Source organism: Phytophthora sojae (genome assembly GCF_000149755.1).
Source record: "Phytophthora sojae unplaced genomic scaffold PHYSOscaffold_4, whole genome shotgun sequence".
In the NCBI taxonomy this organism is placed as follows: domain Eukaryota; phylum Oomycota; class Peronosporomycetes; order Peronosporales; family Peronosporaceae; genus Phytophthora; species Phytophthora sojae.
In genome coordinates, this window is record NW_009258118.1 from 7,019,330 (window position 1) to 7,046,383 (window position 27,054).

The 27,054-nt window shown below is 55.6% G+C and overlaps 5 protein-coding genes across 5 annotated transcripts; 3 read left to right on the plus strand and 2 right to left on the minus strand.

Annotated features, from left to right (window-relative positions):
- Nucleotides 1-3,663: 3,663 nt before the first annotated feature.
- Nucleotides 3,664-4,455, minus strand: PHYSODRAFT_253977 (hypothetical protein; the record flags this gene model as incomplete). The annotated part of the gene is made up of 1 exon (XM_009529621.1): nt 3,664-4,455. The coding sequence occupies one exon, from the start codon at nt 4,453-4,455 to the stop codon at nt 3,664-3,666; it is 792 nt and encodes a 263-aa protein (XP_009527916.1).
- A 1,556-nt stretch (nt 4,456-6,011) lies between these two features.
- Nucleotides 6,012-6,887, minus strand: PHYSODRAFT_332585 (hypothetical protein; the record flags this gene model as incomplete). Its single annotated transcript, XM_009529622.1, has 4 exons — nt 6,012-6,170; nt 6,268-6,327; nt 6,548-6,691; nt 6,759-6,887. 4 exons carry the CDS (start codon nt 6,885-6,887, stop codon nt 6,012-6,014), a joined length of 492 nt encoding a protein of 163 aa, XP_009527917.1.
- Nucleotides 6,888-8,460: 1,573 nt separating this feature from the next.
- PHYSODRAFT_301341 (hypothetical protein) lies at nt 8,461-9,005 on the plus strand (the record flags this gene model as incomplete). The annotated part of the gene is made up of 2 exons (XM_009529623.1): nt 8,461-8,520; nt 8,625-9,005. 2 exons carry the CDS (start codon nt 8,461-8,463, stop codon nt 9,003-9,005), a joined length of 441 nt encoding a protein of 146 aa, XP_009527918.1.
- Nucleotides 9,006-20,881: 11,876 nt separating this feature from the next.
- PHYSODRAFT_332588 (hypothetical protein) lies at nt 20,882-21,480 on the plus strand (the record flags this gene model as incomplete). Its single annotated transcript, XM_009529624.1, has 2 exons — nt 20,882-21,373; nt 21,445-21,480. The coding sequence occupies 2 exons, from the start codon at nt 20,882-20,884 to the stop codon at nt 21,478-21,480; spliced, it is 528 nt and encodes a 175-aa protein (XP_009527919.1).
- Nucleotides 21,481-21,506: 26 nt separating this feature from the next.
- On the plus strand, nt 21,507-23,313 carry PHYSODRAFT_332589 (hypothetical protein; the record flags this gene model as incomplete). Its single annotated transcript, XM_009529625.1, has 3 exons — nt 21,507-22,149; nt 22,182-22,423; nt 22,456-23,313. 3 exons carry the CDS (start codon nt 21,507-21,509, stop codon nt 23,311-23,313), a joined length of 1,743 nt encoding a protein of 580 aa, XP_009527920.1.
- Nucleotides 23,314-27,054: the final 3,741 nt, after the last annotated feature.

The window sequence follows — 27,054 nt, forward strand, 5'->3', positions numbered from 1 at the left end:
AGACTGGCTCACTCTCCATAGTGAAACCAAGTCACGCTCGGAACTGGCACCTTGGTTGCTGACTTCGCTGACTTGGCACGTTCCTGGGCGTTGGTCCATTGGCAGATATCTGCAGTGTCTTGGGCTTCTCTATTCAGGGCAGTCATGGTCCATTCAGGATGATCGGCACTTGGGCACTCCGGGCGTTGTCCATTCAGGATGATCATCCGTCATTCGGGGTAGTTGCATTCCATTCGAGCTGTCGGTTGTGCCGTCGTCTCCACGAGCTTCAGTGTCCACTTGGTCTCGCTGCTTGAGGTCCTCAACTCATTGTCGGGCCACACTCGGGGTCTTCGTAGTCGCAGTATCCTGGATGTTCATCTTCAACATGGTGGTGGCACAATTCAGGGTGTCGATGGCTTGGTACACTTGAGTAGCTTCACACTCGAGCTGCTGGGGATTCGAAGTACCTTGGGATGCCTTGGCCTCGCCAAGAAGGGTAGCTCTCCGGGATACGTTCACCGGGGCACTTCATGGTCTCCCTTCGTCAGACTAGGTCGGGGCCGGACTGGGTGCTGCGCACCTCCGGCCAGTTGAGGTCAAACTCGACCAGGTATCCATACTCCACATCTCCTCCATCATGCTCGGGCGTTCCACAGATACACCATCGTGAATCAACCCTTCTTTCCCACACGAACCATTCGAGTGCTCTTGTCAGAGCCACCGGGCAGCGGTAAGCAGGAAAATGTCAAGTTGCTTCGCCACAACCGCCCCTCTGGTTATGGGCTTCCACAGAGAATGCGATCCCCGAGGTGGAAGGCCATGAGCAGACCACCAGGCGAGCCTGGGGACGTTGCTTCCGGAACTTCAATGTCCTCCCGAATCACTGAGCATCGACCCGTCTCCGCTCCTTTTTTCACCGTTGCTGCGGATCGTAGTCCACCGCACAAACATGCGCGCATGTCGCTTCAAGTCCACTGTTCACGTCCAAGACATGCTACGCGGGCTGAAATCCCAACGGTGACAGCGAATCGGAACCGACGCCCCTGGAGGCGATCGGCTGACAACTGCACCAGTCTTCATTCGGCCCCCCGCAGACGCTTGGCATCCGAAGCATCTTCTCCCATTTCTAGCCATTGCGGGCCGCAGCTTCAAACAGGCACTACATCCGGGGCGTACGTGCTCGTCCTCTCCCGGGCGTACTCGCCGCAGCCTCGCTCTCAATAATCCAATCGCAATCAAAAATGTTTCCGTCGAAATCACACTTCCGTTCCGCTCGTGTTGTCCATTCGGGGTGGCTATAGCCTACGAGTCGCGCTCCCAGGCTGTATAGCCTGAATTCACCCCTTAGCACTCGCCCCTGGGGTGGACGCATACCGCGACGCACTGCAGTCGAGTTCACGTTTCGAGATCCGCCCCTGACCATTTTCGCCGTTGTAGGACACGTGTCCTCCACCACAAAGCGGGTAGCACACCTCGGTACGGGACGCCACATTACTTCGATCTGGATGTCCAAACGGATGGCGACAGCGGTAATTCGGGTTCTCCCGGAGCATTTCAGGCTGTCTACCACATCCATCGTAGAACGAGTCGTAGTCCTCTTGGTTCCATGGCGGGTAGGCCGGACGCGGTTGAAGTCGATGGTGTTGCTGGATAGGAACGTTTGAAGGGCAATATGGCCATCCCGAATATTCCACCTCGAAGGGGATTTCCTGAACAAGCCGTGCCTTCGGAAGCAGTCGCACATTCAGGGAGTTCTCAGCTCGGACATCCTGGACTTGGTCTGTTCGACCATCCGTGGCGGCGTTCACCAGCTTAGCGGCATTCTGGACTCCGTTTTCTCCGTCCCTAGCGGCATACTCTCCGCCTCGGCGCTTCGCCACCAAATGATCTCGAGCGGCTTCGCCCGCCTTGAAGAATTGCGAATGCGGCAGTCCAACGTCGTCATGCTCAACATCTAGGCGCAGGTCCTCGCATCGTTTCAGGATGTATTCCAGGTCTGTTGTCGTTTCAAACCGATGACCTTCCAGGCTAGTCTTGAGTTGGCCATAACGAAGCTTCCGGATGTACTGCCGAATGTGCAGCTCACACTGCTTGCCGGACTTCCGAAAGTGTACACCGGCTCGATCGGCGGCAATATTCAGGCGGTACAAGAATGCCAAGGTGCTCTCGTCGCTGCGTTAACTCATGGTATAGTACCGTTCGGGTTTCGGCGACGTCGATTGGCAGTACTCACGCTTAAACGTCCTGGATAGTCGCGCCCAGTCGTGACGAACATGCTTGGGTAGCTGACCGCGCCAGTCGCGCACCTCGGGTGGCATCTTCAGCTTGAGTTCCCGCAGCTTCGTCCGGTTGGACCAGCCACCTTGAGAAGCGAGATTCAGGAAGCGCTCCCACCAATGACGCCGAATAGACAGCGGTTCACCTTGGCCGAAGTCATGCAACACACTTGCATCCACGTGCGGCCAGTAAGTAACGACGGTAGTGCCATCCAGCGCAACAACGCTTGCCACGGAGTCCTCACGCGGGCTGTCAGAACCATAGTCGCTTGAATCCTCAGAACTACATTCCGAGCACGAGCTGTCGTCCTAGGAGCTTTCCGAGTCGTCTGAAGTCTCCGAATGCGAGCTCTTCCTGGAGGGCTGTGCCGTAGGTTCGGACCTCCAATCACGATGGGACTCCGGATCAGGCACGGCTGTTGTTCCTCGGGATGCGCTTGGCGGGGTAGTCCTGCATGTCACTTCTTCCTTCGCATAGTCATCTCCAGTCATAGAGGTCCAGGTTGCATGAAGCTCGGCTGCGGCAGATCGGCCATCTGGTTTGACCCGTCTCTCTGTTGCGTGTCCTTGATTACGCCACTGGATTCTTGGTGCATAGTCAGGCACCTCGTCTCTTGTTTGACTTGAACAATCGGATCAGGCATGGGTGTTGCTTCAGCACCTTGAACCTGGGATGATGTTGTCCGAGTGTCGCGAGAGTGCGTTCTCCGAACGTTCCCAGGATCAGAATCAGCCACCTTGCCTCGCGACTGGGCTGTTTCCAGCAGTGCCAACCTCCGCTCGAAAAGCTTCTGCTGTTCTTTCAAGAGTCTCCGCTGTTCTTCCAGGACCCTCTGCGCCATGTCTTCCTGAGCCTGTAGCCTCGCATCATCCTGGACTCGTCTTGCCGCCTCTGTCAACCCGGAGGTGTTCTTCCTGCGCGTGCTCCGCATTCACGGCCTCTCGCGCGTGCTGTAGTGCGTCCTCCTGGGTGGCTTCCACGCCTTCGCGGGTCTTCGCTGCAGACGTCTATTCCACGGCTACCTGGATTGGAGTCCGGGTGTCCAAAACACACTGGGTCTCCGAGGCTTCTTCCCGACCGGCCAGCAACTGCGTGGCTTGGTAAGCCTGGAAGGTTCGCATCATCTTCTCGTTGGCAGCCTCAATCTTCCGGTCCGTGACGCTGTCCGTATCCTGAAGTTGTTGCTTCAACTCCCGCACACTCGCCTCCATTCGGACCACAGTGTCCTGAACCGTTCTGGCAAAGTCCAGTACAACTTGGTCGTCCAGAATTGGGGTTTGCTCATCCCATTTGGGCTTCGCTGACCGACGTGACGGCTTTACCGATTTCGGCGAGCGAATTGGCTTCCCGGTGTATCTGGAACTTCGGCGGCTTCGACGGTCTGCATCTTCAGAACCGGATGCGCTAGAGGAGCTGCTTGGGCTTGACCTTCTGGAGCGGGCTTGCCTCCGGGACATCTTCGACCTGCGCCCCGGTGCGGCCAGACTCCGACATAACGACATCGTCCGGGGCTACTGGCACTGGTGATGCAGGGAATAATGTATCGACGGCTGGAACGCTCCGCACTTCGGGAATCCGAGAAGCATCAGCTTGGGCGGTCATCGGGATTCTGGATTCGTCACCCGGATCAGTAAAGTCAAAAACCATCCGGGAGCCGCTCGTCAGCGCCACCCTGGGCAGCCCTTCTGGAGGCACGATCGATACGGATGATCTCAACCGCGAAGTCGCGTTCAGCAAGCTGGGTACCGGACCTTCCTGGACGGCCAGCAGCGGACTCTCCTCCTTGATCATGCGCGCCTGAGTGAGGGACTCATCCGAGTCGTCGTCCGGCACGATCACATCTTGGGCCGGCCGGGACGTTCCCGAAGGTTTATCCACGGCCGACGACTCAACCTTCACGGTGCCTCCCACAGACGCCTGGGCGGGCACATCCGGAATGGACACGCCCACAACTTCCACCTCCGAGTCCGGGGTGGAGTTCACTTCCGAGCCACTCGGGGGGACCTTCTCTTCGTCATCCGGGGTGGCAGCACCCAGGGACACGTGGTGCGCATCCTGGGCCGCCGGCTCCGAATCCGGCTGATCTTGGGCCTCCGTCGACTCCTTCTCCTCGCGACCAGCCTTGCGCCTCGCGGCGTTTGTCCGGCGAGCATTCCGCTCGACTTCCTCGAGCGAGAGCTGCTCTTCCGGCGGCATCCCTTGAGTCCGACGCGAGCGTCGCACGCCATCCGTGCGTCCACCGCGTCCCCATTCGCGTATGCTTCCACTTCCAGCCAGAACCTCAAGAGTTAGTAGGTTATTACCCTCAGCACCCCTTAAAGATCCTCAAGCAATATACAATACTCGGTCAAAACCCTAGGCAACCAAATCCGGGCACGCGCACCAACTGAGGCGAGGCGGGTGAACGCCTTTATCGTCCAGGGTGTATAGCGTACGTCCGGTAGGCTTAGACCCGGGAGGTTTTAGCTTACGGAAACCCGAAACTCACAATGAATATAAGCTCCGGTTGACGTGTGACCTTGTGCAATCCCTATAGGTGTCGTTTATCTTCGGTGGACCGAGTTTCAACCTTGGGAATCGCAATTGATCAAAGATACAGGAATGCAGAGAACTTCCGGACGCTACTCGTTCCGGGAGTCCTGAATGGGAGTGAGATCACGAGCAAAGACCTTCTCCAAAATAACCAATATCAATACAGAGTCTGTACACACAATATGCAGCCTGTCAATTTTAGGTTGCACCCCGAATACAGGTAAATTCGGGATGCCCCACGCGCACCACTCCTGAATGTCAGGAGAACAATACAGGTACCTTCCTACCACACGCAATCTACAATCGGGTCCTAGGGGGCGATTGCCACAACCTCTAAAACACAGGGAATATGAAATGCAAGCGCACACTGAGAGTGCACGCCACAACTGGGAAATGAAACAGGTGTATCGACCTGAGAGGGCAATACTTTTGGGTACCTGACTTGGCTTGATGATGCAGTGAGAAGTTTTCGAGGGCCTTGGACCAGGCGTTACTCAACGCTCGCAGCGGGGCTCCGAATGGTGCACCCTCTCGTGGTCTCCTAGGCGGTACACTCTCCCGTGGGCGGCGGCTTTCCTTAGGCGAATCACGAACCAGGCACTTGTGCACTTGAACGCAAAACAAACTCTGTTGATCTTTATCCTCTTCTCTCTCTCTCTTTGGCTATCTCTCTTCTCTTTTGTATCTCTCTCTTCTTCGTTGTATACTTCTCTTCTTCTTCGTATGATCTTGTTACCTTGAGGGCCGCTGGATTCTTCACGCGGTCTCCTCTGCTCATATCTTCATACACTTGTTTGGGTTCTCTTGGCTTCAGTATACCCGGGCGTCGCGTCGGGCACACACTCATCACTTGATGTCGGAGGGACTCGGGTGCCTGACCTGGGGATCTGCTGCACTGCTGACACATCGAACTCAGACTGGCTCACTCTCCATAGTGAAACCAAGTCACGCTCGGAACTGGCACCTTGGTTGCTGACTTCGCTGACTTGGCACGTTCCTGGGCGTTGGTCCATTGGCAGATATCTGCAGTGTCTTGGGCTTCTCTATTCAGGGCAGTCATGGTCCATTCAGGATGATCGGCACTTGGGCACTCCGGGCGTTGTCCATTCAGGATGATCATCCGTCATTCGGGGTAGTTGCATTCCATTCGAGCTGTCGGTTGTGCCGTCGTCTCCACGAGCTTCAGTGTCCACTTGGTCTCGCTGCTTGAGGTCCTCAACTCATTGTCGGGCCACACTCGGGGTCTTCGTAGTCGCAGTATCCTGGATGTTCATCTTCAACATGGTGGTGGCACAATTCAGGGTGTCGATGGCTTGGTACACTTGAGTAGCTTCACACTCGAGCTGCTGGGGATTCGAAGTACCTTGGGATGCCTTGGCCTCGCCAAGAAGGGTAGCTCTCCGGGATACGTTCACCGGGGCACTTCATGGTCTCCCTTCGTCAGACTAGGTCGGGGCCGGACTGGGTGCTGCGCACCTCCGGCCAGTTGAGGTCAAACTCGACCAGGTATCCATACTCCACATCTCCTCCATCATGCTCGGGCGTTCCACAGATACACCATCGTGAATCAACCCTTCTTTCCCACACGAACCATTCGAGTGCTCTTGTCAGAGCCACCGGGCAGCGGTAAGCAGGAAAATGTCAAGTTGCTTCGCCACAATGGGGTCGGAAGGCGCGGAGTCGCAGATAACACACGGGGGCGGGGGGAGGGGGGTGGGGGGGTGAGTGGGGGGTCCGAAGAGCGACCGTATCCGACGGTGTCGGCCACGCGCGTCCTCGGCGCAGTAGCATCGGCCTCATACGGGGCCTCCGGCGCGTCAGGACGTCCAGGCGCAGGACGGCGGTGGCGGGTCCGAGCCATGATCAAGAAGAGTGGCGGCGAAAAGAGGTTGCGCCGGTTCTGCGGGAAATCTTCAAATGATGCGGATCAAAGGTGGCACGAGGTGATGCCGTTGTGCAGCAGCGACCTCGTCCCAGGGGCGGATGTGGTAAGAAGATCCGCTCAAGAATGGTCTTGATGGAACTGGATCCGCCATTTGACCAGGTAATGGGATCCGACAGTTGGTGACGGTGTCCAGTCCCTCAGATGACGCCATGGTTGCTGGATGGGGGGGTACGGTTGCTGGATCAGGACGGTTGATGTTGGATCAGGTGCGAGTGGTGTGGTGCACACGGATCCGGTCATCTACATTAGGACCCCCTAGATTCGGTGCGGATCCGTACCAGTTTATGGGTACAGTGGCTATGTTGGGATAATTAGGCAGGAAGGAGAGCCAGTCATGGATAGGATCCAAGTCGGATGGGAAGGCAGGGCATAGGCTAACATAAATCAGAGTCGAATTTGCTTGGGAACCACATACTTGGTCCTTAGTATCGGGATTAGTATTGGTCCATACTTTAATCAAGTGATTTGCCCCCCGCACACGTGGCAGACTGATGGGTAGCTTGGCCAGCAGCTCGCGCCCTTCGGCCCTCGCCCCCCAACTTCCTCGCTAACAGTAGGCGGCAAGCGACGTAAAGGAAAATGATACAACACCCCCACCAAGGCAACAACTCCGGATCTAGTATAATACTTATCGGATCCACAAGATCTACGGCCAAGACCAAGGATCAACCTACCCAGACCCGCGTGAAGAAACCCCCACAGCGGATCTACCCCAACATCTCCCTAAGTCCCCGCCAAGGGCATTCAAGTTCACCCGCTGCGATCTCGTGTCAACGACAGACAGATCCAGCCCGCCGACGGGTACACAAGGTGAGCCACTCACCAACCTACGGTTATTCGAGTACCCCCCCTCCGTTAGTCGGTGTCTGGGCGCAGTGTGTGAGTGTGGGATCCCTGCTAATTCCAGCGGATCCACTCCACCACACGTCTCGCCTTAAATTCTACGCTGACGCAGAGCTGAACCAGACGGCTGAATTGATGGAGTTGGTCTCGAGCCAAGGAATGCTGCTAGGCATGGATGCGATCTGTGACCACCGCTTCAACCAGGCTCTGCAACGCTGGGAGCTTCAGGGCTCATGGATGGGGCTACAAGCTATCGAGAACTCGTGGGAGCCTCTCACCACTCTCCTCCAGGACGTCCCCAAAAAGGTCCGTGACTACGCCATCGCCAGCGCGGACGATGACCTGCTCCAGCAAGTCGAATAACGCCTAGGCCACCTGCGAGCTTTGGGGGCAGTGTCGGCCGATCACGCTCAAGCTCTGGGTGTCGACGAGCGTCACTCGGGCTTTGGTTGACAGCTCGGACCAATGGCGACAGCAGCGGCTTGGCTCGGACCAATTAATAGTCCGAGAGCACGCGCCACGAGGATCGCTTACCCCGAGGCACGCAGCTCGGGCTAGCAGTGGACGCCAGCACGCGCCTACAATCGCATGAAAGACACTACAATAGGAGCAAGAGCAGCCGAGGGCTCCAGGAGTAGTTTGCATGTCGTTTAACTTTTATCACTAATCAACTTACCTCTTCGAGTACATCCCGGGTTTCGCGACAGACGCATATGCTTTCCTAACGGAGAGGCGTCTTTCCACTTCCAGCCGCTCACGAGAGACGAAGTGGATGCGATCATCAAGGACTGGGAGACCATTTTGGCAGTCAATTTGGCGTACGGGGACTCTGTTTGGGTGGACAGTTTATCGGACTCCGATTGTTCGAAGTGGGCTCGACGATGCGCTCATTGTCCACAGAAAATACTCAAGTCGCCTCAGCTGCTCCTCAGCTGAAGCAGGTGAGAGTTTGGCCACGTCGTGTGTTCGGGGTCGGACGCTGCTAGTCATACCAAGAGGTTGGACCAGTGACCAGTGTCGAAATGTGTCAACGAAAGTGCTGCAGGAATTTGATACGGGCGCCTTCGTGGTGGTTACGAACATCCCAGGCCCAGTGCACCCCCGTTATCTGCATCTCGACCAGCACCAGTCTTACATTGATGAAGAAGGGAGGCATGTTGTCCGCTTCGGAGCTATTGCAGCTGGCTCGGACGCTAATGCTCGGTACCACGAAGTTGTGAAATCTCTCAACAACGTCGAGTGGGTCCGCGAAGGGGGAGTCTGCATCACGCTGACTGAGATCGACGAGGCTACCGTTGATGTTTCGTTCAACCGATGGGCCAAGTGCGAGAGTGAGCTGCATGCGGGCAAGCTCTCCATCCATTGGGCCCAGTTTGCGTGCCAATGGGCACAAGCTATAACCTCATCCAAACTATTCACATCTTAGGCCATCTCATACTTTATTTTATAGATCGTGTAAGGATCAGCCCGCGCCTAAAAAAAAACTACCTGCTAATAAATATCGGTACTGCAACTGTTAAATTGCCTGAAGAATTCACAGCGCGTCTACTAAAGATACAGGGTACCAATTTGCTGAGGGAACCAATTCGCCACGTGTATCAGCTGGATTAAATATCAACGCTTCAACGAACTCTTCAGCATGCTAGATCTTCGCGTCCTCACGTCCTCACGTCCTATCAGCGCTCTTTCCGCAGTCATCATCTACCCACTCGTTATCTGGTTCGCTGAGCTCGCTAAGTAGTCCTTCAGTTCTTATCCGACCTTGGGGGCCGCAAGACCTTCCGGCATCTTCATTTGGGGTCCATACCGGCATCTCCCGCGAGATCTTTAGGGCAGGCGGCGGATGCACGATGCTTCTCCACTACAAATGAAACAGGCCTACCACTCTAACTCACACGTCTGCGCTTGCGTGTCTAGGCCTAGCGTCGACATCGACAAGAACACTGCTAATGGCACGCTCAACATGAAGGAGATGCTCGCACCGATCGCAAGCTGCGTTCACCTTCGGCACCCCAACCTGCGTTCAGGGTGCAACAGTCATCCTGTGCGCAGGCCGTTGGGCGTATACATTGGCACCAATTTCGTATCGTCCGGTGACGTCAGGCTCGTGACTTGCTTCGACGGGTACAGACTACAAAGTTTGTAGTCCAAACACTCCCCCGCCATGGTGTTAACGGCATAGTATGGGTGTGTTCCGCAAACGCGTACTGTAGCTGAAACCCGTTAGGGCGGCAAATGGGTTCGGTTGTCGGGAGCTCCGCGTGAAAATATGTGGATTTTTTTAGTAGCCATAAGACCGTTCTCGCTCGACTCAAGTGCAACAGATAGCCAAAGCGCCTACACGTGGCTTTCCGATGGTTTGAGCATGACTTCATAATTCCCATTGTTCGTAGCACAACAACAAAATTTGTGGATTTGGGTGGCATATTGGTGCCCTGTACCCTTACATTGTCCTGGGTTTCTTGCAAAAGCGTTCAAACTAGGTAACGTGACTTACAGTAGTGTACGTGGCGTACAGAACTACGTCGAGCACTATTGTGAAAACCGGCAAAGATGTCCAGACCAGATTAGCTTGATTAGGAGGGATAAAAAATATATAAAAAGGGGTACGCCAAATCCTAAATCGTAGCGTTGGTCGTAAACCGTCCATGTGCAAATCCCTATCAAATGCTAATGAGAGCCTAGCTTCCTGAGCTATATAAATGGCCGCAGAGGTCCACTGTATCGTGCAGCGGGCTAGCGCAAGCGTATAAGCAGCCACTCGTGCCAAATTTCAGCCCCGTGAATAGTTCAGACGCAGACACATATTGCATGTACCCATCGGGTGTTTCATGTATACGGCAGCGTCGAGTTTGCCGTCCATGTTGACATGGGGCACCGTTCATATAAACGAGCTACCCTCATAATGCCCAGGGTCACATGGGCATTCGACGTGATTTGATTATAAATCGACGGCAGTCCGCGGTATATGAACAGGGCTGGGGAACGCCAAATCGGAGTAGCATCCTATTTATATATAACAAAACAAAGTCTCAGCAGCTTATTGAGCACCCAAATCTATCGATTTGCAAAAACTAGGACATAGTGTTCGGTTTTCACAATACATGTATTATTAGTACATGTTTGGTGACAGAACTATACGTCTATTCCTCAACGTACCACGTCATTGCTACTCACACTCGATAAGAATCCACTTAGGTGAGTGGCAGACTGCCACTGAGTCTCCCAATGGTACGACTTGGCGCTCTGGGCATAAATTATGCCTGAAATATGCCGCACAATTCATTTGGCCTTAGCTCAGCCACGTCACTGCTCGCCATGGCCTCGCTGACTTCATGCTCGCTAATCGTCAGCAGCATCTACACTAAACTCGCTGTGGACAACGTCGACTATGACTTCGAAGACACGGAGGAGGCTCTGAGGGGGGGGGGGGGGGGCAGTTCGGCTGGAGCAGGCGCGACGAGAGCGCCAGCGCCTACGGATGGTGCATTACCGGCGCAAGAAGAAAGCAAGTGTCGCGGGCATGGCCCAGAAGCGGCAACGTCAGAAGGAAGAGCTGCAGACTCGAATCGCAGCAGCGAACAACGCGGTTGCTGAACCATTGGAGGTGACCTGCCAAGGACCAGTAGACGCTGCACTTCAACGGCTTAGCACGCAGCGAGTGCAACTGGCGAGAGAGAACATGGCTCAGCATCAAGAGCTCGAGCGGTAACGCAGTCTCGGCCGAGTCATCCAGCGCGAGTTTCTCCGCGGAATCGACTCCTAAGAGCAGGTTCCTTCGCCCAGATTGACCGACCAGGACGATATGTCGGGTTGGCGCGTATATTTTCTGAGCAAGGAGCCGTCGTTCCACTTCCATCCATTGTCAAAGGATGAGAATAAAGACGCAGTGAAGAGGAATGGGCTCGCGGCGATCGAGCGGTATCCCTGCGTTGCAACTGTGGGGGTCTATTTGGGTGGACGGTCGATTACGCGCCTGTGACTCGTAACGAAGCGGGAACATCCTTCATCGCCCACACCCAGTTCTCGCGTCGTGTCCGTTGCACTCTCTCTCACTCTTGAAGGCGAGTGCTTCGCTACGTTCACGGAGGTCGACGATAAGTGGATCGACGTTGTAATGGGCCTACTTTGGCTCACTACTTTAGCTTACACGTGTGCGCACGTGTGTGAGGAAGCGTAGCTAAGTTTAAACTAGAGTTAATTATACTCGGGCCTCCGAGTTTAGATTAATCTAAATAAACGATCCAAATAATGTTTTTGGGTTAAAATGAGAACTGCTAGTTTTGTTTTATGCTTTCTGACTTCCTCTAAATGTAATATTCTAAGATTAGAATCTGCCAACGGCTGGTTGGCAGAATTCCAATGCTTTGCATGTCGCTCATGGGCTAAAAGATGCTGCTTGCAGCCAATAGGAATCCTAAGTCTCTATGGACCACCCGTCATGGCGATCGTAAATGTATGTAGCCTTTGATGTGTCTACACCAAGGTCGAGAAAGTCTTTCGAACCTCTAACAGACATCGTGTCTGTTAGAGTTACAAGTGACTGTAGCCACTTGTGCGTGTAACCCTGTTACACCATCCCCCCCTGAAGGTTAGACGCGCCGAGTCACGGCACGTCAATCAGGAAATTGACCATTCGTCAATTCTTCACGTTGGGAGAAAGAAAACTCGAGCTCATTCCGCAATAAGCTCGCCGAAGAAGACCGCCGCTACTGCAGAGGGGAAGACTGCTGGGATAGAGACTCTCTCAACCGCGAGCGTCACAAAGCAAAGCGTGACGCTCTAGCGGGCAAGGCTGCGGCGGGGACAACCCAGCCGGAAATTGTCCTCGAAGGTTCCTCCGTAGTCAACGACGCCGTTGACTACGGGGACGGCGACGTGGAGATGGAAGAGGGCGAGGCCTCTTCAAGCGAGCGCAAGGAGTCTATCGATAGCGATAGTCTCGACCCGCATGCGGGTCGAGACGCCCTCGTGAAGGAGACGACTCGGACACTTCGAGCTCGAAGCGTTCGCGCGGCGAGAGCGAAACTCCACTCTCTGCTGCTGGGGCTTTAAACTCCCCGCGTGATGTGGCGGCTTCAAGCTCTCCGCGCGCTGCTCAGGCTGCGCGCGATCCGTGGATGCCGTCTGCGTCAGAGATCGCAGACCGTGTGGGTAACACCGTGCCTCCAAATGAAATCCCGCTGTACGTATGCAGTGGCATCCACGACGATGCTGTGGCGGAGGAGCAGCACTTTGATCCGTTAACGAATCAAAGGCGCGATTATTACATCGGGCTCTTCCACGAACTCCGGTACTTCTCCAGCAAGAAGACCTCTTCTCGCAGCAAAGTGCCTGAGTGACAGGCACTTTGTCAAAGTTGGAATGCTTTTGTTGAGAACTTCAACAAGAAAACGACTGCTTACCGCGAGCGGGTTGAGCATGCCCGTGAACGCTTCGAGACATTCTCCACGCGCGGGCGGCTGGAGCAGCTCCACAGATCCTCTGTGGGCGCTGGTATTCCATGCGCTGTGCCCGAAGGCCAACAGTGCACGTTGTGTCTTCCGGGCGCGGTACTCTTGAGTGACCGCGACCTAAACGGGTACACGACGATTCGTGTACCTGCGAGTCTCAGGGATCTCCGTGCCAAGTTCTTGGCACGCGAGAACCGCGGCGATCGCGAAACTTCGGGCGCTGCAGGTAACTACAGCGCTCACACTACCTTCGCGCCGGTAGTGCGTGGTGAGCTTCATACGCCCTCACCTTTTCCGGAACATCGTGCAGCAGGACGTCCCGCGGTTCCCATGTATCTTGGTGGGGCGGAAACCCTCTCCAACGAATACGATAACGAACCGGCTGCCGGTTCGTTTTCGGGATACTATGGTTCACAATACGCTCAACAATCCAGCGTGTTGAGCCGCGGGCGTCGCGGATCGGAGGCGGTGGTGGTGGGAACACGCCCCGGGTATGGTCAACCTGGGGTTGAAACTGGCCCGACGCTCGAGGAGCGGGTCGCTGCTGTGGAGCAGCTTCAGAGCCGGGAGTTCGACGCTCTGAAGCAGGAGATGGCAACCCTGAGAGCTCAAGTTGCTCAGGCCTCGCAGACCGCGTCGAACGTCTCGGTCGACGTGGGAGGTCGCGTCGTGCGCTTGGCCCAGCGCGTTCACGCGCTGGAGCAGAGGTTCGCCCCCGCCGGGGCTTCCGCTTCGGGTCAGCCGAGCTAGGTGGCTCGTGCTGTCGGTATGGTTTCAGCCGCCCGACGTAAAAACTCGGATAGAGGCTCATGCTAGATGGAATATCTAGCGTGTAGGCGTTGCCATGCCGTGCCAACACCGTGAACGGCCCGATGAAGCGCGGAGCGAGCTTGCTCGCCCCGAAGTCGGAAACTGCATGTTTAGGTAGGTTTTGAGTAGCTAACAGAACAAATGAACCCTTCTTGAATTCATTTGTGTTGCCCCTGCCAACGTTGTCTGCGTTCAGCTTCAGTCGGTCGACAGAAGCTGCAATAGCGTCTTGGACAAACCGAATGACGGCTTGTCTGCGCTGCACGAAGTTGATTGCGTCCGAGCTGAACTCGTTCAGCTCGTTTCTAGCAGTAGGCCCGGCCTCTGCGTTCGTCTTCGCGGTGTCTGTGCCCTGCACAGACCCGTTCTTCTTCTTCTTCTTGCTCTTGTCGGCGTCTGTGCCCTGCACAGACGCGTGCTTCTTCTTCTTCTTCTTGCGCGTAGTCGCGGCTGACACTGTGCAAGTGTCAGCGGCATTCTGCGGCTGCTGCGTTGCAGTAGATCCCCCCACTTAAGGAAGGAGCCACCATCCCGAGTAGACTCGGGAGGCGTGGGTGCCTGATGGCATTCACGTAGAACGGTGTATGCCCGGCCGAGGCATGTACCGAGTTATTGATGGCGAACTCCGCCATCGGCAGACACTCGCTCCAGTGTTGGAACGAGTGAGCGTAGCTCTTAAGCACGTCTACGAGCACGCGGTTCACGCGCTCGGTCTGCACGTCCGGCTGCGGATGGTCCGCAGTCGACATCGAAAGTTGACTCCCTAGAAGTGTAAACACTTCTTGCCAAAGGTGTGCAGTGAAGCGCGGGTCCCGATCCGACACAATGTCGATCGGCATGCCATGGTGTTTGAACACCATGTCAACGAACAGACGCGCCGTCTGCTTCGCAGTCACTTCAGCGGGTACCGCAGCAAGATGTACCATCTTGCTGAAGCGGTCAACAAAGACCACAACGCCCGTGTTCCCCTGGCTGTCCGGGGGAAGACCGAACACGAAGTCCAAAGACATGGACTGCCAACACTCCCGTGGAGTCGGTAGTGACTGCAAGGGAGCCTCACGAAAGGCGCAGGCTTCACACGTTGACAAACCTCGCAAGCACGGACGTACTTGCGCACCCATTTATACTGGTGGGCCCAGTAGAAGTCTCGCGTGAGAAGAAGGTATGTCTTCTCACGGCCCGGATGCCCCGCAGTCGGTGCATCGTGATACTCATACATGATCCTGAGTCGCAGGTCATGGTCATTGGGCACGACAACGCGGTCCGCGTTGTCGTCGACTGCACTGTAGAGTAGTAACCCGTCGTGCACCCGATAACGGTGTGCACGAGCACGAAGATGCTTCGGCAGCTTCTGACGAGCTTGGTCAGAAGGCGCTGAGCCGTAGGCCAGCAAGAGCTTCGCGTCCGCGTCGTGCGCGTACGCGACCTTCACGTCGTCCAACAGTGACGACGTTGGGGTGCTCGATCGCATGGCGTCAATGGCATTGACGTCGGCATCAGTCGTGGCGTAGTCAGGTCGACGCGAGAGCGCGTCGGCCACCACATTGAGTCTTCCGGGTTTGTACTCAACCCGGAAGTTATATTCTGCAAATAATGAGAGCCATCTCGCCATCCGTTGCGAGATGTGCGGCGACTTCACAGCCGTCCGCAGTGACGCGTGGTCCGTATAGACCACGAACGGTTTGCTTACGAGTAGATACAATCGGAACTTCGCGAGTGCGTACTTCATGGCAAGGCGTTCCTTGTCATGCACCGGGTAGTTGCGCTCAGCTGGCTTCAGCTGACGCGATTGGTAGTAGACCACACGATCACGACCCTCGTGATCGTGATGCATCAACGCATATCCGATTGCGAAGTCGGATGCGTCGCACACAACGTGGAACGGGTGATCTTGGTCGGCCACCGCCAGGATCGGCGCCTCAGTCAAGCCCTGCTTGACTACATCGAAGGCCTGCTGACACTCAGCAGTCCAAATCCACTCGGCGTCCTCCTTCAGGAGCTGTGACAGTGGGCGTATCATGCCCGCGTAGTCCTTCACGTATTTGCACAAGTACGTGGTCAAGCCAACTGCCGCAGTTCCTTGACGTTCGGCGGCGTCGGTCACTCATTGATCACTCTGACCTTCTCAGGGTCAGGGCAGACACCGTTCTTCCCAACGTGACACCCGAGCACGGGTATCTCGCTCGCCCCGAAGATGCACTTCTTCATGTTCGCATAGAGCTTGTGTTTGCGCATGAGCGCAAACAGCTTCCGGAGATGCACCTTGTGCATCTCAACATCGCTCATCCCGTCGGCAGCCCGGCTGTGGACGAACACATCGTCGAAGTAGCTCGGTGCAAAGTCGCGCACCGAGCGCAACAAGTGCGTCACGCACCTGTTGAAGGTCACAGGAGCGTTCTTCAGACCCTGCGGCATCACTAGCCACTCCCAGGGCATGCCGCTCGTCGTGCTCACGGCCGTGAGAGGGATATCGCTCTCACGCATGAGGATCTGATAGAATCCATCGCGCAGGTCAAGAGCACTGTAGATAGTGCTCCTGGCCATCGAATCGATGATGACATCTTTTCGCGGTATCGGTGTCTGCGCCGGTATCGTCGCATCGTTCAGCTTGTTGTACGCATGAACGATGCGCCAACCGCCCTGTGGCTTCTTGACACAGAACGTCGGAGCAGTGTGCGGGGATTCTGATTCCCGCACTTGTCCAGCTTTGCGACGACTCTCAAAGAAGTCGTCGATCGCCTTGACCTGCTCTCGCGGCAGTGGCCACTGCCGCGTGACACAGTACTTCGTGCCCGGTACGAGATCAATCTCGTGCTGGATTCCCTTGTCCTGCGGAAGTTCCGCAGGGATCTCTTCGGGAAGCACGTCCGCGTACTCCCGTAAGATCTCGTAGTAGGGACTCGTCCCAGCTCTGCTCTTCAAAGCGCTCCTTCTTCGTCTTCGCACTGAGAGTGTCCTCGCTCTCAGTGGTGGTCTCCATGAAGAACTGCCTCAGTTCTTCATTCTCGCTCTTCGTTCTCTCGGCGTCCGAGAGAATGCATATTTGCTCGATGCGTCCATCATGCAAGTCACGCGCGAAGCGCTTCCAGCTCATGACTGGAAGCGAAGTGCTTGCGTCGTAGGATTAGCGAGAGTCAGCTCCCTGTACCGAATCCGGAGGTACGCGTCAAGACGTTCAGCGTCTCGACGTCCGGCTTCTCAGCCTCGGTCTGCCCAGCAGACATTTCTTGTAGCGTCTCGGCCCAGGCCGAGACTTGCGCAGCGGTCTTCGCATGCGCCGTCTTTTTGTTTTGCGGAGCCCGGCTCCGCTTGGTTCTTGACCTCGTCCAGGCCCAGCCGTGGACGGGTTTTCTTCTTCAGTACCGCCGGCGGGTACATCCCGCGGGCGAGCGACTTCAAGCCCGGCTTGGTAGAACGGCGCTTCGTCGTGCAGCCCGGCTGCACGACAGCATGCAAGTTTTTTTTTCGGTGCGGGACGTTTGCAACCGTCCGCACCGCCTGCAGCGTCGACTCCCGGAGCCGACACGCCATCTTCACCTCGACGCCTGTTATAGGCGGAGACCCTTTCGGGGCTGTTGTCCTTTTCGATGCCTTCGCAGGTCTTCCTTGGTCGTGTTTGCCGCCTCCAATGACGGTGTCGTCGACAGTTGAGAAGCGAAGGACACACTGGCCAAACAGACAACTCCGGTGGATCTTGGATCTGCACTTGAAGGTAGTTCACTAGGAAGGTTTCGGATCTGGCCAATATATTACTCCAGTCTTACAACCAACACCAGCTCTACTACCGCTAACCTCTCTACGCCGTGTAAGGCCAATGTCGTTCCCGTTTCCAGGCGAGGGAGGAAACGCTTGCGATGTACAAGGCAAATTCGGTTCTGATTTATGCTTAAGTTCGTTCTATCTCAAAGTCCTATCACCATGTGGATCCTATCATCCCATCTGTGCTTACCGACTCTATGGGCTCCCATTATCTTCATTGCGTGTCAGCTGCTTGCCCGTCGAGTCGTGTCCACAGCTTCCTGATTACGCCTGAATTCAGAACCACGTTGGACCTTGGATCTTGCATCCTGGATCCACCTGAGTCCAGATCCAGATCCATCTCAGTCTGGATCCAGCGCAGATCCAGATCCATCTCAGTCTGGATCCAGTGCAGATCAAGATTCATGTCGGATCTTGGATCCTGGATCCACCCGAGTCTAGATCCAGATCCACACGTTGGATTTGCGTCCTTTCACTGTCACTCTTCCGGATTTGTGCCGAGGTCCAGATCCGTCACTCGTCTCATCACTGCTATAACTCTTCTCCGGGAATTGCGCTTCTCCACCGGTGTCACGTTGAGCGGATTAAGCGCGAACGAGATCGTTTGCAGGAGAATACCGATCACCTGGCAACCGAAGTAGCCGTTGCTGGTGCCAAGATCCAAGATCTTCAGCGTCGGAGTTCGGATCAAGAGCGTGACTTGCAAGATGCAAACAACGAGCATGACCTAGCCGAGCAAAGCTCACGCTGTGCGCAGGAGGCTCTTCAACGAGTTGCAGCGAAGCTCGAAGTGAGGCGAGGCCGATGAAACCTTTGTCGCCCAGTGGGGGGGGGGGTTCGTATAGCGCAGCCCAAGACTGTTCCCCAGGGGTAGACCCAGAGAATCGACTTGAGAGTCAACAGCAAGAAGATAGACCCAGAGATTCGCAGCCGCAAAGCTTTAAACCCTGAGAATCACACTCCTTGGTTGATGTGGGTACCTTGTGTAATCCCTGTCGGCTCGTTTGTCTTCGACGGAACGGCACTCCACCGTTTGAAAATGTAGCCTCGAAGAAGTGCGGGAGGCGCACGTCTACTTCAGAACGCACCTCCACACCAAAAGGCAAACCCAGAGAATCAGATCCCCTGAAACCCAGAATATCACGAATTCAGGGTCCAGGTTTTCAGTCAACTCTGGGACTTGGAACTCAGAAGACACCTTACCCAAATGTCTCCTAGCTCGATAAAACCTACAAATACAGAGTATACAAACACTACAACTAGCCGTCACTTATTCTTTTGGACCCTTGGACGGTGGGTCACACACACACACTAGGCTCACTCGAGTCTGAAATTCAGGGGCCTAGCTCCCCTGATACTCACACAAACGCGCACCACCTCCAATAAACGAGGAAAATACAATCACTATCAGTTACCTTCCCTTCACACAAGCAGTCAATACAAAATCCTGGAGGCGACTACCTAGCACCCCAGAATACCCTCTGGAATAATATGAAATGGGCTACCACGAGCACAGCAAGTGACCCAACTAGGATATGGAATAGATGGATCACCCCAGGAAACTCACGGCCGTCGCTGGTCACCACCTAACTGGACTTGAGTTTGATGGAGCCCACACAGACGGCTGTCCTTCGCCGTTGATATGCCCTTAGCGTCCCGTGGTCGTAGTCTCGGGTCCTCCGGATTTCCGTCGGCAGGCTTGGCCGAAGTCACTTGCGCAGTACAGGGTAAAAGGAACTCTGTTTGGTTTTTATCAGCTACTTCTCTCTCTCTCTCTCTCTCTCTCTCTCTCTCTCTCTCTCTCTTCTTCGGGCAAATATCTTCTGTTCACTATGCTTGGGGTCAAAATGTCTTGGTTTAGTATGGTACAGGACTCCCTCTCGACTCCTCGAAAGTATCCAGTCTGTGCATCCATGACGGTTCTTCAAGGTCACGCATCACTTTGATTGCAGACTGACTTCGAACTGACTCGAATCCCTGAAAATCAGGTGACACTCAGGGTCATCTTCTGAAATCCTGGGAATTCTGAGGAATCTTGGGGAATTGTGGGGATTCTTGGGTGTTGGCTCGGGAAACACTTAAGTTCAGTATAGAGAGTCTGGATTTATGGTCCAAACCCAGGGAATCATCTTTGGAACTCTGGGTCACCTGCACTCAGGGAGGTAAACTCTGGGTCATCGTGCGGCACTCTGCCAATTGTGGGTCCTTAGACTTGGTTTAGTATGGTACAGGACTCCCTCTCGACTCCTCGAAAGTATCCAGTCTGTGCATCCATGACGGTTCTTCAAGGTCACGCATCACTTTGATTGCAGACTGGCTTCGAACTGACTCGAATCCCTGAAAACCAGGTGACACTCAGGGTCATCTTCTGAAATCCTGGGAATTCTGAGGAATCTTGGGGAACTGTGGGGATTCTTGGGTGTTGGCTCGGGAAACACTTAAGTTCAGTATAGAGAGTCTGGATTTATGGTCCAAACCCAGGGAATCATCTTTGGAACTCTGGGTCACCTGCACTCAGGGAGGTAAACTCTGGGTCATCGTGCGGCACTCTAGGTTTTCCGTGCGGCACTCTGGGTAACAAGTCTGCTGCAGTGCAGACTCGTGTGTATCTCCTCAAAGCCACACTTTTAGTGGGTTTAGTGGCCTCCTGCGCATGGTCACAGTGGTAGTGGGTTGATTCCCAGGGTAATTTGATCCTCTGGGGCACTCTGAGCCACAGCAAGATGAGGTGTACTCTGGGATACATTCTCCAGAGACACTTTCCGCCAGACTTTAGGCACTCATCGTAAGGGAAAGTCCGCGGCTGGGCTGAGTGTTCTCTGAAATTCTGGGCGTGCACTCCCAGGATTCACACTTCCAGTCAGTTGGGCCCATCTGCGGTCAGACGCTGGATTCATCCCGAGAAATCACTTCTCTCCCACAGTCGCCATCCATGTCACACGGGTACAGCCGCGCCGTATCCAAGTCATCCACCAATCAGCATCCGATACAAACTCCAGGTCACAGAGGTGACGGCACATCGTCGGCAATTTTCTGGGGACCGCCTCGTGTCAACCGCCCCTCCTGGTCCGGGTCCATCAAAGAGGAAATCGCTCCGAACTGGTGAACCATGGCCAAGCCTCAAAAACATACAGGTCCATCCACCGTCGACTTCGACACGGCCGTTGCACTCTGTCGCCTCCCAGGGTTTCACTCACTTTGGCGGCACCCTGTCTCCCCAACGGTTGGTCAGGACCTATCTTCAAGGTTCTCCTCTCAAACGCAAAAACACCAACGGGCAATGCGCGGTCACATCGCCATTTCGCAGATCGTCAACATGGTGGAGAGCGCGACTTCGGACGGCAAGCAAGCGACGGCGCCAGCTCAAGGCACGGCGCCCCCCGGGAGCGCGCCACCTCAGACACAGCAGCGCACCGGCGGCGCCCCTGCGAGCACCGCACCAACAGGCGCCGGCAGCGGCCAGGCGGGTAACTCAGCGTCCCGAGACACTTCAACGGGCAGCACCAAGACGGACGTGACCAAGCGCATCTCCTTCTCCAGCGCCACCGGCAAGACCTCCGACGCGGACATGCGCGAGGCCGATGGCAACGCCTCGACTGACGCTGCAACCCAGGAAACTGGTGACGCGAACTCAGAGTCCAAGGCTCCAGACGCAGGCGGCGTGGCTCCGGACGTGGGCATGGAGGGCGCCCCTGAGTTCAAGTTACCACGACACGCGACGCTAGAGGACGTCAGGGGACTCATCTTCGCAGGCATGCTTCGGCAGGAGGTGGTCGATCCCCTGACTTCCTGGTCCCTGAACGCCCCCCGCACTGGAAACTGCCGGCTCCGCCGAATCTCAAGACCAACGCGTATCTCGTGGGGTCCCAGGGATCGTGAACGACATTCGCGCGGGCGCGTTCGCCATGAAAGGCTACGGCGGCGCGACCACGTTGATCGGCTTCGAGGAGCTCTCCGACGAGGATCTTCAGGGGTTGAAGGAAGTCTGTGGCGCCGACGCTGGGATCGATGTCCTATGTCCACGTCGTTCGGCTCTTTCAGCGTTCGAACTGGACAATACCCTGAATTCCATCGGTATTCGACGCGAGATCGCCTCACTCCTGCGTCACTTCAACAGCACAAGGCTCGCTGAGCGCGTGTTCAAGATGACCGGTTACCTGCGTCGAGTCCTCGGGGCCTACCGAAACATGCGTTCTGTGGCTGACTCTCAGCAGGGTTTCACCGCCACTCAGGAAGTATTCGACACGCGACGCAAGTACAAGGAACTGAAGCGCGCCTGGAAATTCACGTGCGACTACTGGTTCCTGGAGGTCCAAGAGGCCCTGGGCAAGGTGGATGACGCTGAGTCCAAGTACAAAGTCGCGCTGGGCGAGCAGAAGACGCGGTATCAAGACGAGATTGATTCTCTGGAGTCCGAAAAGGCGCAACTCAAGGCGCGCCTTGCCGACTCTGAGGCACAAGCGCGAATCCTGAAATCGCGTCTTGAGTCAGCCACCGTGGACCCCTGGAAGTTCTCCGATTTCCTTCAAGAGCACACAGACTTCACGGGTAATTGGGAGCGCCTCCACGACCTCTTCAAGCTCTGCATCAAGGGCTCGAAGCATCCTGGGACACTGTCATCAACGTCACGGCCATGGACAAGCGCAAGGCTGCGGTGGCCCCGTACCCAGAGAAAAGCACACGTATGCCTCTGTCTTCGGGGTCTGGATCGTCCGGTCGTCCTGAAATTCTGGTTCTCACGGATCCTGGCAGCAAGCCTCGCAGCGGTTCGAAGACCGGGGGCAAAACTCAGGATTCCAAGAAATGTCAGGGTTCCAAGAAAGTCAAGACCCCAGAAAATCACGGGATTCCAAGGCGCCGGGCGAGTCGCCACGGCAGTCGGCGCACCCTAAGCCTCACAAAGTTCAGCGTCGCCCCAAGGATCACCAACCAGGCCGCGACTCTGTGCGTCGCGCCAGCGAGAAGACTGTGGTGTCCAAGGAGGCCGCACACACGATGCTCCCGGGTGGTGTCGTCTGGAAGGAAGTTCGGCCCGACGCACGTCAGGCCATTCTTGCTGGGCTCAAGTACGACACAGCCATGGAGTGGATTGGCAGCGACCGGGCGGCTCACGGGCACTTCAGGCAGCCGCAGCTGATCAAGATGCTCGTGAGCATGATGTACTGGCGTCGTCTTGACCTGACTCCCTGGAGCAAGTACGTCCCTGAAGCCTACTACGAAACGGCAGACGAGCGTCTGGACAGGTGCCTTCGACGCAGTGATGTGCCACCACCCTGGGGGAACCTCGATGACCACATGGTGTACCCTGATGAGGACGCCGATTCCACGGTGGACGACATCGAGAACGACCCGGACTACCAGCCTCCCGCCCAGGAACCTGAGGAGAGCGCCTCTAGTAATAGCTCTGAAGAGGAGGAGGTCGCCCCTGAAACTCTGGAGGACATCGAGGATGCAGAGGACGACGACGACGCTGAGGACGACAATGGAGTAGGAGAACCCCTGGAAGTCAAGCCTCCTGCTAAGCGCTCCCGTTCTGAGTCAAGCAAGAAAGCTCAGGGTTCCAACTCGAAGTCGAAGAAGAAACGTCGCACGGGAAACAAGACAGACACTTCTGCCACTCAGGGTTCTAGTGGTACTCAGGGGTCCAAGGCTACATCACGCTCCAAGCATCCGTCGACGCTCGCGCGGAAATCGTACTCGGAGCTCACTTGAAGTGAGTTGATGACGGCCGAAGACCGTGAGGACAACGAGACCTCCTGGCGCATCTATGGGGTTCTTGTTCAATATCCAAGTTCGACCAAGAGTGCGTCTTGCCAGACTCCCGGGTTCCCATAGTACGAGATCCACAAGTATTCGTACGACGGTGCTCACGAGCGTTGGGACCGTGAGGCATACCAATAAGTCCTGGATTCTGAACCCTGGGAGACTATGCTTCAGGGTCGCTTCCGAGTGTTCTACTTCCATGAGCGAGAACTACTCTCCGCGAAAGCGCTCAAGCTGATGGAGGACGTCGTGGACATCATGCACAAGCACGCACAGGCAATCTGGGAGCGCGGGCACTGGGTGCCTATTCCGACTGAAGAACAAGCAGACGCCACCATGGAATCTCAGCGGAAGTCGCGTCGAAACGCGCTACGCAGAGCGAACAAGACGCTCGTCGAGCGCTCGCGCAACACCCCTGGGTTCATCCCGTCGTTGTGGCACGAACCGGGTCTCTGGAAGTTCCCGGACAAGTGCTGCTACTGGATTTGGGAGGATCCCAGGGCCAAGAAACTCGGGGGAGCTAAGTGCAAGGACTTAGACGTCCAGCTAGCGGCGTTGGACATTCGCGAGCCTGCTCGAGTCCAATGGAACACGGCGGCTGACGACGATCAGTGGCTACAATACGTGCCGAACAACATCAAGCACCACATCAAGCCCCTGGCCATCCGCAAGCTCAACCCGCTGTCTCTCAAGCACTCGTGAGAGTCAAGGTCACCTCCAAATCCCGAGAACCACCTGAATTTCAAATGTCGTAGCGTAACTCTCCATAATACCCAGGATTTCATCTCGATTTCAATGTCTTCCCCAGAAATTCATCATTTTCTGACTTGTTCTCTGGGTCATCCAACTTCGTTTACTGTCTCCATGTCCTTGTAAAGCTCGCCGCCTTCATATTCCTTCTCACACACTGCCAAAGCCTCAGCAGTATCACCTTCTCCATAATCAAATCAAGTCAAATCACATTCACGTTTTCCGTCTCCAATATTCACACATTCCGTCGATTTTCCCAGAGTTTCACAGTGTCACCCAGAGTTTCCCCTGAATATCACGTGTAACTCTGGGTCATTGTCACCCCAGAGTGCTAGACTCCTGGGTGATCATCTCCAGTCTGCATGGCCTGGAAACGGGCCCGTGCTCTTGCGCCTTGATTGAATTCGTAGAGCAGGGCACCACAGTTGAGCTTCGACACAGGCAGCCACTCGGTCTCATCATACCCCTTCCACTTCACAAGGTACTCACGAATTCGTCTCGCTGTCCGAGTCCGTTTAGTCCATCACAAATCCAGGATTCGCTCAACTTCGTACTCATCGTTCGCAGCGTTGGGCTCCCAACTGTCTTCAGGCAACAGCGCCGCATCAAAGTCATCATTCTCGTCCACGTCGATCTCCACAGTGGACCGCTTCGGGAATAGTGCTCTGGGTTTCAAACGGCTCACGTGTACCCAGGGATTCACGCGATATCCTGTGTTCTCGACCCTGAGTTTCACGCGGAAGTTGTCATGGATTTCCTGAATTCTGAAGGGGCCATGCCACATGTGAGCCAGTTTGCGGCTCAGCCCGGGCTGCACTTTGGGTATATACAGCCACACAGCATCACCGACTGCGAATCCTGCCTTCAGTCGTTCGGACAGCTCTCTCCACTTCCTGGTTTGTTCGGCAGAGCGCGCGCGCTTGGCCTTCTTCTGAAGATCCTCAGCGCAAGCTTGTGCATAACAATAGTCACGCTGTAGCTTCCTGCGCCACTCGTACGCAGTGCGCTCCTGGATCCTCGAGGGCCTGGGTCCTAACATTGCAGACACCGTGCCGTGTGCGTACCAGCCGTGCACCAGAAAAAACGGAGTGTCCAGGCGAGTGGCATCGCACGATGTATTCAGGGCAAACATCAGGCGCTCAGCATGGTCGTCCCAGTCACTCTGGTCCGCCTCAGCAATGTACGCTCGAATGCTGCGCACGACAGACTCACCGACCGCTCCTGTTGTCCGTTCGCCTGGGGGCGATACGCTAGAATGGCTCGCTGCTTGCTACCCAAAAGTTCACGGAAGCGCGTGAACACCTCACTCATGAACCTTGGGTCTTGGTCGTGCCTCAGCATCGAGCTCGCGCCGAATCTCCTGAAGGCCTGCTCTTCGTACACTTCAGCGACATCTTGCGCCGTGGTGGGACTCATGGGTTTACACATGACGAATCCTGAGAACGCATCCTGAAAAAGCAGCAGGAACGTGTTCCCACGGTCCGACTTAGGCAAGTGTGTCGCGAAATTCATAGACACAACTTCAAAAGGGCGCCTCGGTTCGATGTTTCCAAGGGAAGGCCCTGGATTCTGAGGGCGCCCCTTGCCGCTGGCGCAATCCACACACTCTTTGACGAAAACTTCCACATCAGCGTACATGCCGTGCCAGTAGAACTCAGAGCGCAGCTTCTCGTACGTCCTCGTGATCCCCTGGTGCCCACCCTGAAAATCTTCGTGAGCGTAGTGCAGGATAGCCGGTCGCAGAGCTTTCGGCACCACGAGTCTGAGTTCGTCAACCATGTCTCGGGGTCGATCTCTGGTAGACCGACTCAAGCGGTACAGGACTTCTCTGGAATCCAACACGAAATCATCTGCGACCTTCGCGAGTTTCCTGGCTTGAGCGTGCGACAGCTTCGTCGTGTCTCCTTTCAGGAAATCCTTGAGTTGCAGCAGGTGATCATCTTTGTCCTGGTGCACTTTGATGCGTCGCCAGCGTTCCGCCTGGTACTCCAGAGGTCCCATGGGTTCGCTTTGGGCTTCGATCTCCTGAGTTCGCGCCCGAGTCATTACTGCAAACACTTTGGCCGCCACAGGCAACGGAGCGCACTCAGGTCCAGGGATACCCAGAGTTTCGACACCCTGAGAATCACTCCCCTGAATTCCGACGTTCAATAACACCTTCGGTCTTACCAACTTCTCGTGAATCTTGGACACCAACTGCAGATGTGTTCGTTCGTCAGCATCCTCCACCTTCCAGGATTCACCAAGCGCGAGGGTCTTAGACGTCAGGTAGTCTGCGGCCTGGTTAAACTCTCGCTTGACATGCACCAGCCGCACAGACTTGAACTTCGTCTTCAGCACTTCATACTCGGCCAGCTTCCTCTGGAGATTTGGCTGATTGCAGTTGATGAGACCCTGGGCTTGCTGGATGGCAATCCTGGAGTCCCCAACCACAACGATGTCCTGAATTCCACGCTCAATCGCCAGAGTGAGGCCCTTCAGAAGTCCATGATACTCAGCGTCATTCACAGTCACGTCCTCCAGGATGAATCCCTGGGCATCCAGGATTTCCCAACCAGGGACATGCCACAGAATGCAGCCACAGCTCCCTTGTCGCGTGGAGGTCTTAGCGGTGCCATCGAAACTCAGAATACACCCCTCATAGTCCGCTTCCAGCATTTCCGTACTGATAGGCACTGGAGGTTTAACGCGCCCCTTGGCTGGGATCAGGTTTTCAGCGATCTCATCCAAGTGTACTCTGGGGGTAATACCCGCACCTAGAATTGCAGCCAAGCCGTCTTCATCCCGTTGAACTCTGCGTATCTCCAGGTTCCAGTGGGACAACTTCAGACCCCACTTCACCGTTCGACCGTCTGCCGACTGCGAGGTCAGCAACCACTTCAACACAGAATATCGCGTATAGACGACAATCTTAGGGCTGCCTTCAACCAAAGTGCGAAA